The 13,073-nt window shown below is 40.8% G+C and overlaps 1 protein-coding gene across 2 annotated transcripts in view; it reads left to right on the top strand.

Annotated features, from left to right (window-relative positions):
* LOC129710522 (ATP-binding cassette sub-family A member 13-like) overlaps positions 1–13,073 on the top strand; it is a 231,706-nt gene that overhangs the window by 186,271 nt on the left and 32,362 nt on the right. For both annotated transcript variants that reach the window (XM_055657542.1, XM_055657554.1), the window contains exons 47-53: positions 1,039–1,120; positions 2,465–2,592; positions 3,269–3,356; positions 7,487–7,595; positions 7,997–8,051; positions 9,237–9,414; positions 10,139–10,254. In XM_055657542.1, the coding sequence (XP_055513517.1) occupies positions 1,039–1,120; positions 2,465–2,592; positions 3,269–3,356; positions 7,487–7,595; positions 7,997–8,051; positions 9,237–9,414; positions 10,139–10,254 (756 nt within the window). The remainder of the gene's footprint in view (positions 1–1,038; positions 1,121–2,464; positions 2,593–3,268; positions 3,357–7,486; positions 7,596–7,996; positions 8,052–9,236; positions 9,415–10,138; positions 10,255–13,073) is intronic.

Below are 13,073 nucleotides of genomic sequence, written 5' to 3'. Positions count from 1 at the left end.
TACATGTACTGTGGTACAGTGAAAAGCTGTTGTTTGTGTGCTATTCAGTCAAGGAAAGGGCTATACATTAATTCAATTAAGTCATCCACAAAGATAAATGATAAAGGGTACAACATTTAGTACAAAGATCCAACATTAAAGTGAGATAAAGCACGATTAAACATAGTTCAAAGGTCTCCAATGAGGTAGATGGCAGGTCAGGACAACACTCTAGCTGATGAGAGGACTGTCCAGTTGCCTGATAACAGCTGGGAAAAAGCTGTTTCTGAAATTGGGGGTGGAATGGAGGGATTGAGCATTTAACTGGGCTGTGGCAGGTGCCCAACCATTTAAATATTTGAATGAGTGTGGTTGCATCTGATTTTATTCCTTTTCTAGATTTAGCACTGGCCAGGCAGGAATCAGACAATTAAATGTGGGTTATGACTGATACATGGGTACTTTCTGGTGGCCAATATTTCCCTACTGCCTACCTTCCCCCTGTCGTTAAAACTTGTCCTGACGCTCAGGCTTTGAACCTTCGCCCCTCTGACATGCCGAGGCCACATCAGTCACTTTGAGCTCTGACTGTCTGATTGGCCTGGGTACCTGACCCACCAATGCCCTCTGGCTTTGATCAAAGCCAGGATCTTCAGATCACCATCACTTGCCTAATTATCGCCTGTTCCTCTCCACCTATCCTGGCCTCTACCTTTCCAAAAGACATCCTTCCTCTGCCAGCCAATTGCTTTGTTTGACCTTCAGTTACCAATCCTCACTTCCCACTGAATCCCAGACCTAGCATTTTTCTCTCTACAACTCCTGGGCTTTGTGTGTAAGAGCCATTAAGTTCAAGCTCAACAAAAGCAACTGTATTCCTTTGCAATCAAAAATAATTGAACATTTCAGTTAAATTATCCTTCATCAGATCTGATGATTCTGACCTGTGGTTTGACATAGAAAAGAAAAAAGCAATCACAAGAGATCACAAGGCTCACCTGTATTTTTTATCACTTTTTTCTTGAGCGGGGTAATTGCTGTTACGTGTTTTTGTCGTAGGAATAATGTTCCATGCTGGAGGAATGGACCTTCAAATCCACAATATGCCATGGAAAAGTGTAAATGTGATCAAGGTCAACAGGTAATAAACTATTTAATTGTCAATATTTTTTGATATACTGTATGAATATGAATTAATAAAACAATCTATAGTCATGCCATTTAGTACAAAACCATCTTATGTTTAGTTCTACCAATACCTCCATGAACAATGTTACTGCTTGCATTGTTAAGCTAGAGAAATTTTATTAGTGGTTAAGAATGAAAATTACATAATTTCTGGAAGTAACATACATAATAAAAATAATGAAAAGAAAAATAAATAAAACACTCAGAAAATTAAATAAATGGTAGAATTTGAAAAAGGGTTAATGGCAGTTTCATGCACAAGCTGTATAGAATTAATAATATCAAAGTACATTTGAATAAGCACCAGAAAAACAATACATGTTAAAGCAATATCCATTCCTAACTCAAATAAACGTAACACAATATATATTAGGTAGACACAAAATGCTGTAGTAACAGTGGGACAAGCAGCATCTCTGGAGAGAATCGAATGGCTAGTTTAAATCAAAGGTAGACACAAATCCTTCGCTCCAGAGATGTTGCCTGACCCGCTGAGCATTCCTTCTCTCCTGAGATGCTGCCTGTCCTGCTGAGTTACTCCAGCATTTTGTGTCTACCTTTGATTTAAACCAGCATCTGCAGTTCTTTCCTACACCATATATATCAGCATATATTTTATTTCTTGGTTCAATATATGTTTAACTTGGTAGTCTAAGAATGGGGTGTTCAATAATAACATATGTTTTTAATGTGACTCAATAGAACCGTCTCTGATATAATTGTTCCAATACAAATGAATTTAAATTCTAGCTATCTGATTTCTTATAGCTTTAAACAGTTTTTCAAAAAAGTATGTATCTTTGTTTACTCCAGTTTCGTTAACGACATAATTTCTCCAAGTTTAACACCAAGACAGATCGTGTCTACCGAAGATAGGCCGCGTATAAGGCCATCATCCCTAAACTAAGCACGAGTTTATGACTGCATGCCAAAGTACATAGAGGACTATGGGGGGGAAAAAACTGGCTCTGGTCAAATCCTCAGAACCCACACTAACTATCTATTCACATACATCATTAACCTCTCCCTAATCCAATCAACGTTTACATTTGTATCATTGAAAGCATCCTTATCTTTTGCACTGCCTCTTCCCTTTTATGTACTTTTATGATACGATCTGCCTGGATGGAATGTGTTTTCACTGAATTTCAATTCACGTTATAGTAATAAATCTAATACTTCATAGTTCATCTGGCTGCCTATTTCATAAACTGTTGTGGTTTATTTTTTCTATCAACATTTATCTACTGTGAAGGTATCTCAGTTAAGAAATACTCACATTTTATTTGCCTTTCAGCAATGTCCTGCAACAAATACCACAGTGCCCCATTTCAGAAACAATGATGGAAACTTCCTGTACAATCTCACGGGCTACAATTTGGAACGCTACTTAATTTCAACCGAAAACAGCTTTGGAGTACAAAGGTAATATACATTAAATCCAATTATCTAGTGAGCAGTGCAAAGGACCTCACGTAGAAATGGTGTTTTAAAAATAAAACTAATTGCTAAATGCTATTGAGTTCTTTGCATCATGGTAGCACACTTCCTGAAATTTGGCATGTTCCCTTGGATTATAACATCCATATGCAAAAGGAAAACTAGAACATCACCCAGAATATCAAATAATGTATAATGTTTGTTTTGATGCCATTTCTCAAAATTGGACTGACCCATCAACGCAGGCCTCTCATATTAAAGCACGTTTAAAACATATTTTGAATTTGAAACATGAATTGTAGGCCCATGAAGGTCGACTTTACTCTGTCTGTCGAATCAATGAGAGAAAGGAGTACGGAAATGGCTTGATTTTCTCCCAATGAAACATGGAACTCAATTGATCTGCCATGTATTACTCAGTGGTGGTGAGATTTCAAATTTAGATGTGGGAAAGAAAAAGATAGGAAGTAAACTGCATCATACTTCATCTGAGTATACACGGTGCTTTCAGTATGGGCTAAAAAATGGTGCCTTTTCCATTATTGCCGCCCCATCCAAAATAACACCTTTGTTGGAAGTGTGTTAGATGCTGCTATTAACTTACGTGTGGAATTTCTGTTTGCTTATCAAGATGAGTAACTAGTTGTTTTATCATTAACAGATTAGGAGGATTTTCAATTGGAGAAGAACCACCCAAGGATCTCAAAGGAAACAATTTGAGTCAAATTGATATTAATTCTTTAGTGAAGGTAGGCACAAGCCATACATCCAAATGCTATTGTTATAATTTTTTTAGCAATAGGAATTTTGGAAAAGACCATGGTGAGCTAAGTATTCTTCGGCAGAAAATTATTACAGGGGGACGTGCTTCATTATCCCAAAGAAAGATTATTTCCCATTTTCTCCATGCTGGGGACAGACTTTATTGATTTTTGTTTCCTAAAGGAGCATCTGTTATTCTGTGGCTATGCCCTCTGGCCCTAGACTCTTTCACTAGTGGAAACATCCTCTCCACATCCACTCTATCCTGGCCTTTCACTATTCGGTAAGTTTTAATGTCCCCCCCTTATCCTTCCAAACTCTAGAGAGTAATGCCAAGTGCCGTGAGATGTCAAACACACAGGGCTTTCGATCCCATCTAATTTCTTTCCATTCCCAGCTCTGCACAACCATTAGAAGAAAAGATGGGAAAAAAAGGAGAAAGGAGAAAGTCAGTCTTAAATTTTCCACAAACTCAGAGAGCCATTGAAATAATTATTGTCGCACTGCAGAAAAAACAGTAGCCAGTTTAATTGTGTAATAATTATAACTTATTCTGCTGAAGCATTTTATTTCAAGACTATTTTTTGGCTAGGATGCTAGGGGTAGTGCCTTTGATTTAGTACTTTGGTTTGGTTTTATCATGTACCTGGGAGATCAAACAGATATGTGACAATGACTCACCTGAAAAACATGAACGTCCGAAGTGCACGTTCACTCATTACCAAGCTGGGGATTAGTTTCAGACATTATAACCAACTGTAGTTTGAATACGCATTCTTCTGATTCGGAGGCACTAGATAGGCAAAAAATAAACTGCTGAAGAAATTCAACAGGTCAGACAGCATCTGTGGAGCAGGGCCGGATTTAGATGAAGAGAAGCCCTAAGCTGTTCCACTTGTGAGGCCCCTCCCAATCCCCCATCCCAAAGACTAGAGGAAGATGGTCCACCAGATTGACACCGATTTGCAGTCGAGCATTGCCAATGAGATAAGGGTCTGGAAAGCTGCGCTATTTATTTATTTATTGCCAGTGCTAGGGTCGAGTTATTGGCTTAAAACACTATTATTCTGAAATAGAGGGCAAGGAAAATTAGCATATATAAGAAAGGCCTATGACAGTGTCAAAAATATTATACACCTTGCAGGGCTCTCACTTAATTGTTTTTTCTCTGTTGTCAGCCGGGCAAACCTGGCAGCTTTTTAGGGTACCAAATGACAGTTTAGGTGGTAATTTAAGATGGCTTGCATGACACGTGCGATAATGTGCTCGGACGAAGTGCGTAGTTACCAGTCGGAATAGACAATAAACAATAGATGCAGGTGCAGGCCATTTGGCCCTTCGAGCCAGCGCCGCCATTCAATGGGATCATGGCTGATTATCCCCAATCAGTACCCCGTTCCTGCTTTCTCCCCATATCCCCTGACTCCACTATTTTTAAGAGCCCTATCTAGCTCTCTCTTGAAAGCATCCAGAGAACCCGCCTCCACCACCCCCTGAGGCAGAGAATTCCACATACTCTGCCTATCTTTGGTCTTACAATTAACCAATTAGAACACAATAAATCCAGCAAAAAGTAATGGGCCTGTCCCACTTAGGCGACTTTTTAGGCGACTGCAGGAGTTCATGCAGTCGCCACATGTTCATGGATGGTTGCTGGGTTGTCGCCTTCATGGTCGTGAGGAATTCCCACATTCCGGGAACTAGTCGCGGCCTCATTATGGTTGCCGCGAATGTTTCAACATGTTGAAAAATTAGCGGCGACTAGAATGAAGCCGACATTGAGAGTAGCGAGAATTCTCCAGCCGTGGGTGGGTCGCAAGGAGGTCATAGTGTGTTGCCAGGAGGTCGAAGGTTCTCATAGGTTCTTGTAGGTTGTAGATGGTGCTGACCGGTGGTTTTAGTTGGCTCATATAGGAAAAAAAACATAAGCAGTGGTTTTCGGAACCAAGGATAACCGATCGGTAATGTTAAATGTCTGCCGAACTTCACAGCTGTTCATCTCTGGCTTTTTAAAAGTTGTCTGGCTTCATAAAAGTTGTCTCCATTCCTTCTCTCCCCTTCTGTCCCCTTCTTTCCCCTCTTTTAAAGGACTGACTGTTAACTGTGCTAGCCGTCTTAATTACAGCGTCAACCTCCCTGTTCATCGTGGTGTGTCTCTGTATCACCTTGGCTTTGCATCGTGTACATTTCAGACAGCGCTCCTCCCGCTTGCCCTGGATCCTGTGTGTGTGTGTGTGTGTGTGTCTCTCTCTCTCTCTCTCTCTCTGTCTCTCTCTCTGTCTGTGTGTGTGTCACTCTGACAGTCGCCGTTCCAGTTCCCAGTTTTTCAGGTGCTGTCGGCAACTTGACAGTCGTCTAAGTGGGACAGGCCCATAAAGAAAATTTAACACCAATAAGACTCCTCAAAGAGCAGTTATCCTCCGTTCTTACCGTGGAGAAAGACATGAAGACTGAGGAACATGGGACAATTACTGGAAGTATCTTGAGGACAGTCAGTATTATGGTCGAGGAGGTGCTGAACTTCCTCAGACATATGAAGGTAGACAAATCTCCTGGGATTTATCATATATATCTGAGGAAACTATGGGAAGCGAGTGAAGAAATGCAGGCTCCCTGGTTGAGATATATGAATCATAGAGTCGTATATCATTAGATATGGGTGAGGAACCAGAAGATCAATGTTGTGCTGCTAGTGAGCCTAATGTCCGTGGTAGACAAGTTACTGGAGAGTATTCTGTGGGATAAGATTTATAAGCATTTGGATAGGGAGGGGCTGATTAGGCATAGTCAGCATGCTTTTGATACAGGGAGGTTGTGTCCCACACATCTGATTGAGTATTTTGAAGTAACAAAGAGGTTAATGAGAGCACAGCTACAGATGTTGCCTATTAGGACTTCGGCAAGACATTTTAATAGCAGGGAGGCTGCTCTGGAAGGTTATATCACATGGTGTCCAGGGAGAGTTTGCTGACTGATAGAGAATTGGCTTCATGGAAGGAAGCAGAGAGTGATGATGGAAAGTTATTTTTTGGATACTAGAGGCCTGTGACGATTGCTGTGCCTCAAGGATCAGTATTCGGCCCATTGCTTTTTGTAGTTTTATTCAATTATTTTGATGAGAATGTGGGCATAATTAGTAAGTTTGCATATGACATTAAAGTGGGGTGGTAGGAAAGATGGTTATCGAAAATTACAGCAGGATCTTAAATTGTTGGACAAGTGGTGAATGGTTAATCACCTTCAATGCAGATAAGTGCGAGGTGTTGCATTTTGGGAAGTCAAACCGGGGCAGAACTTCCACAGTGAATGGCAGTGTTTTGGGGAGTGTCGCAGAACAGAGGGATCTAGGAATGCTGTCACATTGTTCCTTGAAAGTGGCATCACAGGGTAGGCTTTCAGCACATTGTCCTTCATCAGTCAGGGTATTGAGAATAGAAGTTGGGATGTAATGTTACAGCTGTACAAAACACAGTGAGGCCATATTTGGAGTATTGTGGCTCACTACAACAAAAATGTTGGAAAGTGGGCAGAGAAGATTTAAGAGTATGTTGCGAGGACTTGATGACTTAAGCTATAGGTAATGGTTGGGAAGGCTAGGATTTTACTCCTTGGAGTACAGGAGGATGAGGGGTGATCATATAGAAGTATATAATGAGGGGAATAGATAGGGTTGATACTCTTTTACCCTGAGTAGGGGAATCAAGAACTAGAAGATATAGGTTTAAAGTGGGGGGGGGGGGGGGGGGGGGGGGGGGGGGGATTTAATAGGAGCCTGAAAGGCAACATTTTCACGTATATGAGATGAGCTGCCAGAGGAGATAATTGAGGCAGGTACCAAACAATATTTAAAAGACATGGAAAGGAACGGTATAGAGGGATATGGGCCCAACGCAGGCAGGTGGGACTAGTGTAAATGGTGCATCTTGGTCGGCATGGGCCAAAGGGCCTGTTTCCATGCTGTATACCTATAACTCTGTGACTATGACCAACTCGCTTACTTGTGCTTCTTGCAGGAATTTAAAAAATTTTCTCTTCATATTTATTAACATTTTATATCTGATTATGAATATTGGAATCAAATCCATGAAAAAATATTGTCCTTTTGGCCTATTCATAGGTATGGTATAATCAAAGGGGCTTTCACGCAGAACCAGCACTCCTAAACCAACTCAATAACCTCATCCTCCGGGCCAACCTACCAACAGATGCTAACTGGACAGATTATGGTATGTCAAATGAAAGCATGTTTAAACTAATAATATTGGAAGTTTGTATGCACAGACTCTTGTGGCATGATGATCTATTGCTATAATTTTAATAACTTACCTACTGCACTATGCTTTGCTTATCAAAACTACATTATATACATAGATCACCTTTGATGTAACATACATACATAGATCATCTTTGATGTAAACAAAAATGTAATCTCAGAAAAGACTGGGGCAGACTCGTAGGTGTTTGGTAGGGCAGTCAAGTTTCGTCCATGACACAAATTTTAGGGAGACTTGACTAAGTGTAGAATTGTTCTAATTTTTAAATTTGTGTTGATACAACTTTGATCTGAGTTTGCTTAAAGTATTCTGGCTCTGAGAATAATGATAATCTATAAATATTTTTTCATTAGGAATTACATTACACAGCCATCCTTATCGTGGTGCTCTTCTGAATGATGACAAAATGTAAGTCTGTTTACAAACTTTTCAATGCAAACTATAGTTAAATATTTATGTACAAATATAAACAGAATGATGTGGTGGGAAAATGCTGAGACCATAACCCAGAGGTCAAACCATTCTCTGCTGGAAGCAGGAGCACCTTTGTGATTCTATAAGAAAGTCTGGTTCTGTGCTTTCTAACTAATGCAATTGTTATTGAGTATGAATATTAAAATAATACTGGTATTGCGAATGCCATATTTTTAATGTGTACTCGTGCTTCGCTACATACTGGTTTTATAAGCTTATTAGATAGTAGAACACAAATTTAATCCACAGTGGCAGCTCATCATTGCCTGTCGCCTAACATTTCTACATCCAGCTACATACCTGGCCCATCTTCCTGTGGAGTCCTGTTCTGTTATAACAATGCTCAATGTGAGCTTGAGACACGACACTTTATCTTTTGTCTGGGATGATCCAGACATCTGTACTCAATACTATATTCTATGTGACTAGCTTTTTTGGGCTGCTTCAAAACTAACAATTTCTGCTGTGAATCATTCTGCATGATATTGGCTCAGTGTTTTTCTCTCCCTCACAATATCCCACATTTTTGCCTTTTCCGTATTCTCACACACTAAATGTCCCCATCTCATTGGTTTTATCCCATTTTTTAAACTTTTCTTTTAGGTTAACTCATTAACCTATCAAATGTAGGACCTCTACAACATATCTCCATGGCGATTCTGGCCTTGCCCTATCAGAGATATTTCCTTTTTCCTATCCAACCCCATTCGCCCTCAACCTTCTAGGTAAATTAAATATATCTATTTTTTTCTCTTTCCCAGTTGTAATAAAGGGCCTTTAACCGGAAACGTTAGCTCAGTTTCACTTTTGAAAGATGCTATCTGATTTGCTGAGTGTTTCCAGTATTTTCTCTTTTTACTTTAGAGGTTGATTCATGAGGTTGATTCTGTGTTTAGATTCTCTGGGTGGGGAATGGCGCTTTCAGTAAGAGCAAAACAGTACATCTGGGATACACTGCAATAATTTCTTGCAACATACGTGCCGTGTGAGCATTTGTTCTTTACCAGTGATTTTGTTTGTTTATTTATTAACCTGTTGTAAATTGGTAAATTAATATGCATGAAGTTAACATATACTATTGCATCTGACGATTTATTTTCATACTGTTTCTTTCTGAAGCTTGGAGAATCTTCGACAGTGTGGAGTTGCGTTCTGTATCCTTCTGGGCTTTTCTATTTTGACAGCAAGCATTGGCGGCTACATTGTACAAGATAGACTCACTGGGCAGAAAAGGCTACAACATATCTCTGGTCTGGGTTACAGACTGTACTGGATCACAAACTTCCTGTGTGATATGGTAAGGATATATGAAGTTTCTATTCCTTCCATCACTTACGTTCAAATATCCTTCTTTAGTCAGGAATCTGAAGGATTGTTTCTCATACTTCCTCCCAACCCGTAGTAATAGTTTTCTGTGCATACTAAGTAAGAAACTAATTCCAACAGTATGTAATGAATACAGATTTGTGGGATAAGATGTTCTACTTCAAAACAGGGGTAGCAAATTGACTGAAGGCTGAGCCATGGATAAAATCCATGAGGATTGTTACATGAAGCAGATGCTTTGACTAATAAAATGTTCTCAATAAATGGTTCAATGCCAAGGTGCTGACATAAAACGTGCTTAATTCATATCTGCCTGCCAATAATGATCTGGTTGAAAACATGCATATTTTATGGCACTCTGGCACATTTCCCACAAGGTTTTGGGGAAATTAAAGCATTACTGTGAATAGCCAATTGATTGTTAATGCAGTTGGTGGGGAGGGAGGAAGATATGTAGACTTGACATTTATTTATTCTGGAGGGCAATATTGTCAGTTATATCAATGCCATGAGGAGGGTTGGTGGGTCCTCTGTTCTGGGTTGAACAGAAGGAAGAGAATCTAATTCAGTGACCGGAAAAAATGTAATCAGTGGAACCACGTTGAAGTTTTATCCTACAATGGATAAGTGCTGTGTTTGTTTTTTCTCTTCTTTCATCAGTAAAATACAGTTTATTTTTATTTCTCTTTGTCTAGATCTTGTACATGGTCCCCGTGGTGCTGTGCATTTGTGTCTTTGCAGCTTTCCAGTTTTCAGCTTTCACTTACAGAGCCAATCTAGGAGCCACGTCCCTACTTCTGATCTTATTTGGGTAAGAACTATGCAAGATAGTATGCATAAAGATAAATAATAAACTTTAAAATAAACTTCATTATGCGGAGCCGAGCTCAAATATTGGGAACAATCCTAGATTTAATCCTTGGTTAAAGCTGATTTTGCTAACTCCAATCAAAATAGTGGCATGAGCATCATAGCAGGCCTCAATTCTTCTAACTTTGAAAGGGAAATGTATCCTAGATTAACACTGCTGATTACTATATGCTCTTGCACATAATGTTACGGTTACACTTTTTGATTTCCAATGAAGAAACGGTGAAATACCTTGGTTGATGAGGTTGAGAAACTTCCTGTTTCTCACACTCCCGAACAACATCACAAGAAGTGAATACAAAGTTCTCACTATCGAATATCTGTGTATTCATACGGATTTGGCTATGTATTACGAGAGTGCTGTGGTGCATTCTACAAGAGTATTCTCCTGGGATCTCTTTTGAGTTCAGTTTGCCAAAGGCCCAGTTACATTTAAGGTCTTGTGTTGGCCAGTAATGAACTATCACTGTTGTTGTGCATTTGGAGCCAGTGTGCAGGGGTCGGGAGTGGTTTGACAGGATAAAACCTAGATAGACACATGGATGGACTGACTGCATTGCAGCCTTAGTGTCAATGTGAGCACAGTGGTATCCGTGTTTTTTTTTGTGTTAACTCAGTCATAAAGTAGGACAGCATGCAAATAGGTCACACGATCAAACATATCCATGCTAACCCAGGTCCCTACCTAAGCTGGACCAACTTCCTATGTTGGCCCATATTCATCTGAACATTTCCTATCCACGTTCCCGTTCAAATATCTTTTAAATGTTGTTATTGTACCTGTTTCAACTACTCCCTCTAGCAGCTCATTCCATAAATCCGGCACCATCTGTTTTCCTGGGAAAATGACTATGCATCCTCCTTATCAATAGCCCTTTTGATAGCATACACCTTTCTAAGATCACCCCTCAGTATCCTATGCTCTGAGGAATAACATCTCCCTCTAACTCAGGCCCTTGAGTTCTGGCAACATTCACGTAAATCTTCTTTGCACTTTTTCCACTTAATAATGTCTTTCCTACAACAGGGTGACTAAACAGGAGGTTACACAAAAAAGCTGGAGAAACTCAGCGGGTGCAGCAGCATCTATGGAGTCTGAAGAAGGGTTTCGGCCCGAAACGTTGCCTATTTCCTTCGCTCCATAGATGCTGCTGCACCCGTTGAGTTTCTCCAGCTTTTTTGTGTAACCTTCTATTCTCCAGCATCTGCAGTTCCTTCTTAAACAGGGTGACTAAACAAATTGGCCTTACCAACATCTGGTGTAACGGCAACATAACGTCTCAACTCCAGTACTCAATGCCCCGTCTGATGAAGGTCAACGTGCTAAAGTCACCTTAACCATCCTGTCTACCTGCGACGTCACTTTTGGGGAACTGTGTATTTGTACTCCTGGATCTCTCTTCTCTACCTACCCCTCAGGACCCTACCATTCTATTCTCCTCATGATTCAAGATTTTGGCGCTGCCATAGCAGCTGCGGCTCAGCTGCAGTACGTTTGTTTTTTCTTTTTTTTGTTTGTTCTTTTGTCCTGTTTTAGTTATTTTTTGGTTTTATTTTATTATGTTGTGTGGGGGGGGGGGGTGGGGGGGGGGGGGGAACGGGTTCTTTGGTCTCTTCCTTCGGGGGGATGAGACTTCTCTTGTCGTATCCCCCGTGTTCGTCTCCGTCTGCGCCGAGGCTTAATGGCGGAGCTGGCGGCCTCGGAGCTGGGGCAGCGTTCCAGCGGCAACATCGGAGCTGTGGCGTTCCGGCGGCAGCGGCGACCCGATAACGGAGCTGTGGCGTTCCGGCGGCAGCAGCGACCCGACAACGGAGCTGTGGCGTTCCAGCGGCGACCTGACCTCGGAGGATCGGACACGGGAGTCGGGAGCTCACAGATCGCCTCGGGGCAGAGGGAGAACAAGGAGGGAAGAGAAAAGGACTTTAAGATTTTTGCCTTCCATCACAGTGAGGAGGTGCCTGGTGAACTCACTGTGGTGGATGTTAAATTTGTGTTTATTGTGTGTTTTTGTCATTTTTATTATATGTATGACTGCAAGGCAATGAAATTTCATTCAGACCGAAAGCCTGCCCAGTCTATTCTTATAGCTCAGCTCAGGCTCTCAAATCTTGGCAACATCTTCACGTCTTCTCTGCACTCTTTCCAGCCTAACAACCTAATTTTAGTAGCAGTGTGACAAAAACAACACAATACTCCAATGTGGCCGGACCAATGTCTTGTACAACTGTTACATAACATCCCAACTTCAATACTCAATACCCTGACTGATGAAAGCCAAGGTGCCAATAACCTTCTTGACCACTCTATGTACCTGTGACGCCACTTTTAAGGAATTATGTACTTGCACTCCTAAACCTATCTGCTCTACAACACTTCCAAGAGTCCTACAGTCCACTGCGAAGGTCCTGCCTTGTTTTGACTTCCCAAAATGTAACTCCTTGTGTTTATCTGCATTAAACTCAAATAACCATTCCTCAGCCCACTTACCCAACTGATCAAGATCCTGCTGTAATTTTTGAAAACCATTAAAAATGGTTAAAAATCAAAGTTTTCAAGCTAAACGTTATCCAGGACCAATCGACCCTTTAATAAGCACCTTGTCAACCATCCTGAAAATGCATTCCCTTCACTACCAGTGCACAGTGGCTACTGTGTTTGCTCCTCTGACAGCATCCCCTAAACTCTTGGCCTTTATCAACTAAAATGAAAAATGTAGCAGGTATGTTGGAAAGCCATAGGTGCAGGTTCCTCTCCAGCTG

The sequence above is a fragment of the Leucoraja erinacea genome, chromosome 2 (assembly GCF_028641065.1).
Source record: "Leucoraja erinacea ecotype New England chromosome 2, Leri_hhj_1, whole genome shotgun sequence".
NCBI lineage: Eukaryota > Metazoa > Chordata > Chondrichthyes > Rajiformes > Rajidae > Leucoraja > Leucoraja erinaceus.
This window is presented reverse-complemented; position numbering and strand designations above follow the sequence as displayed.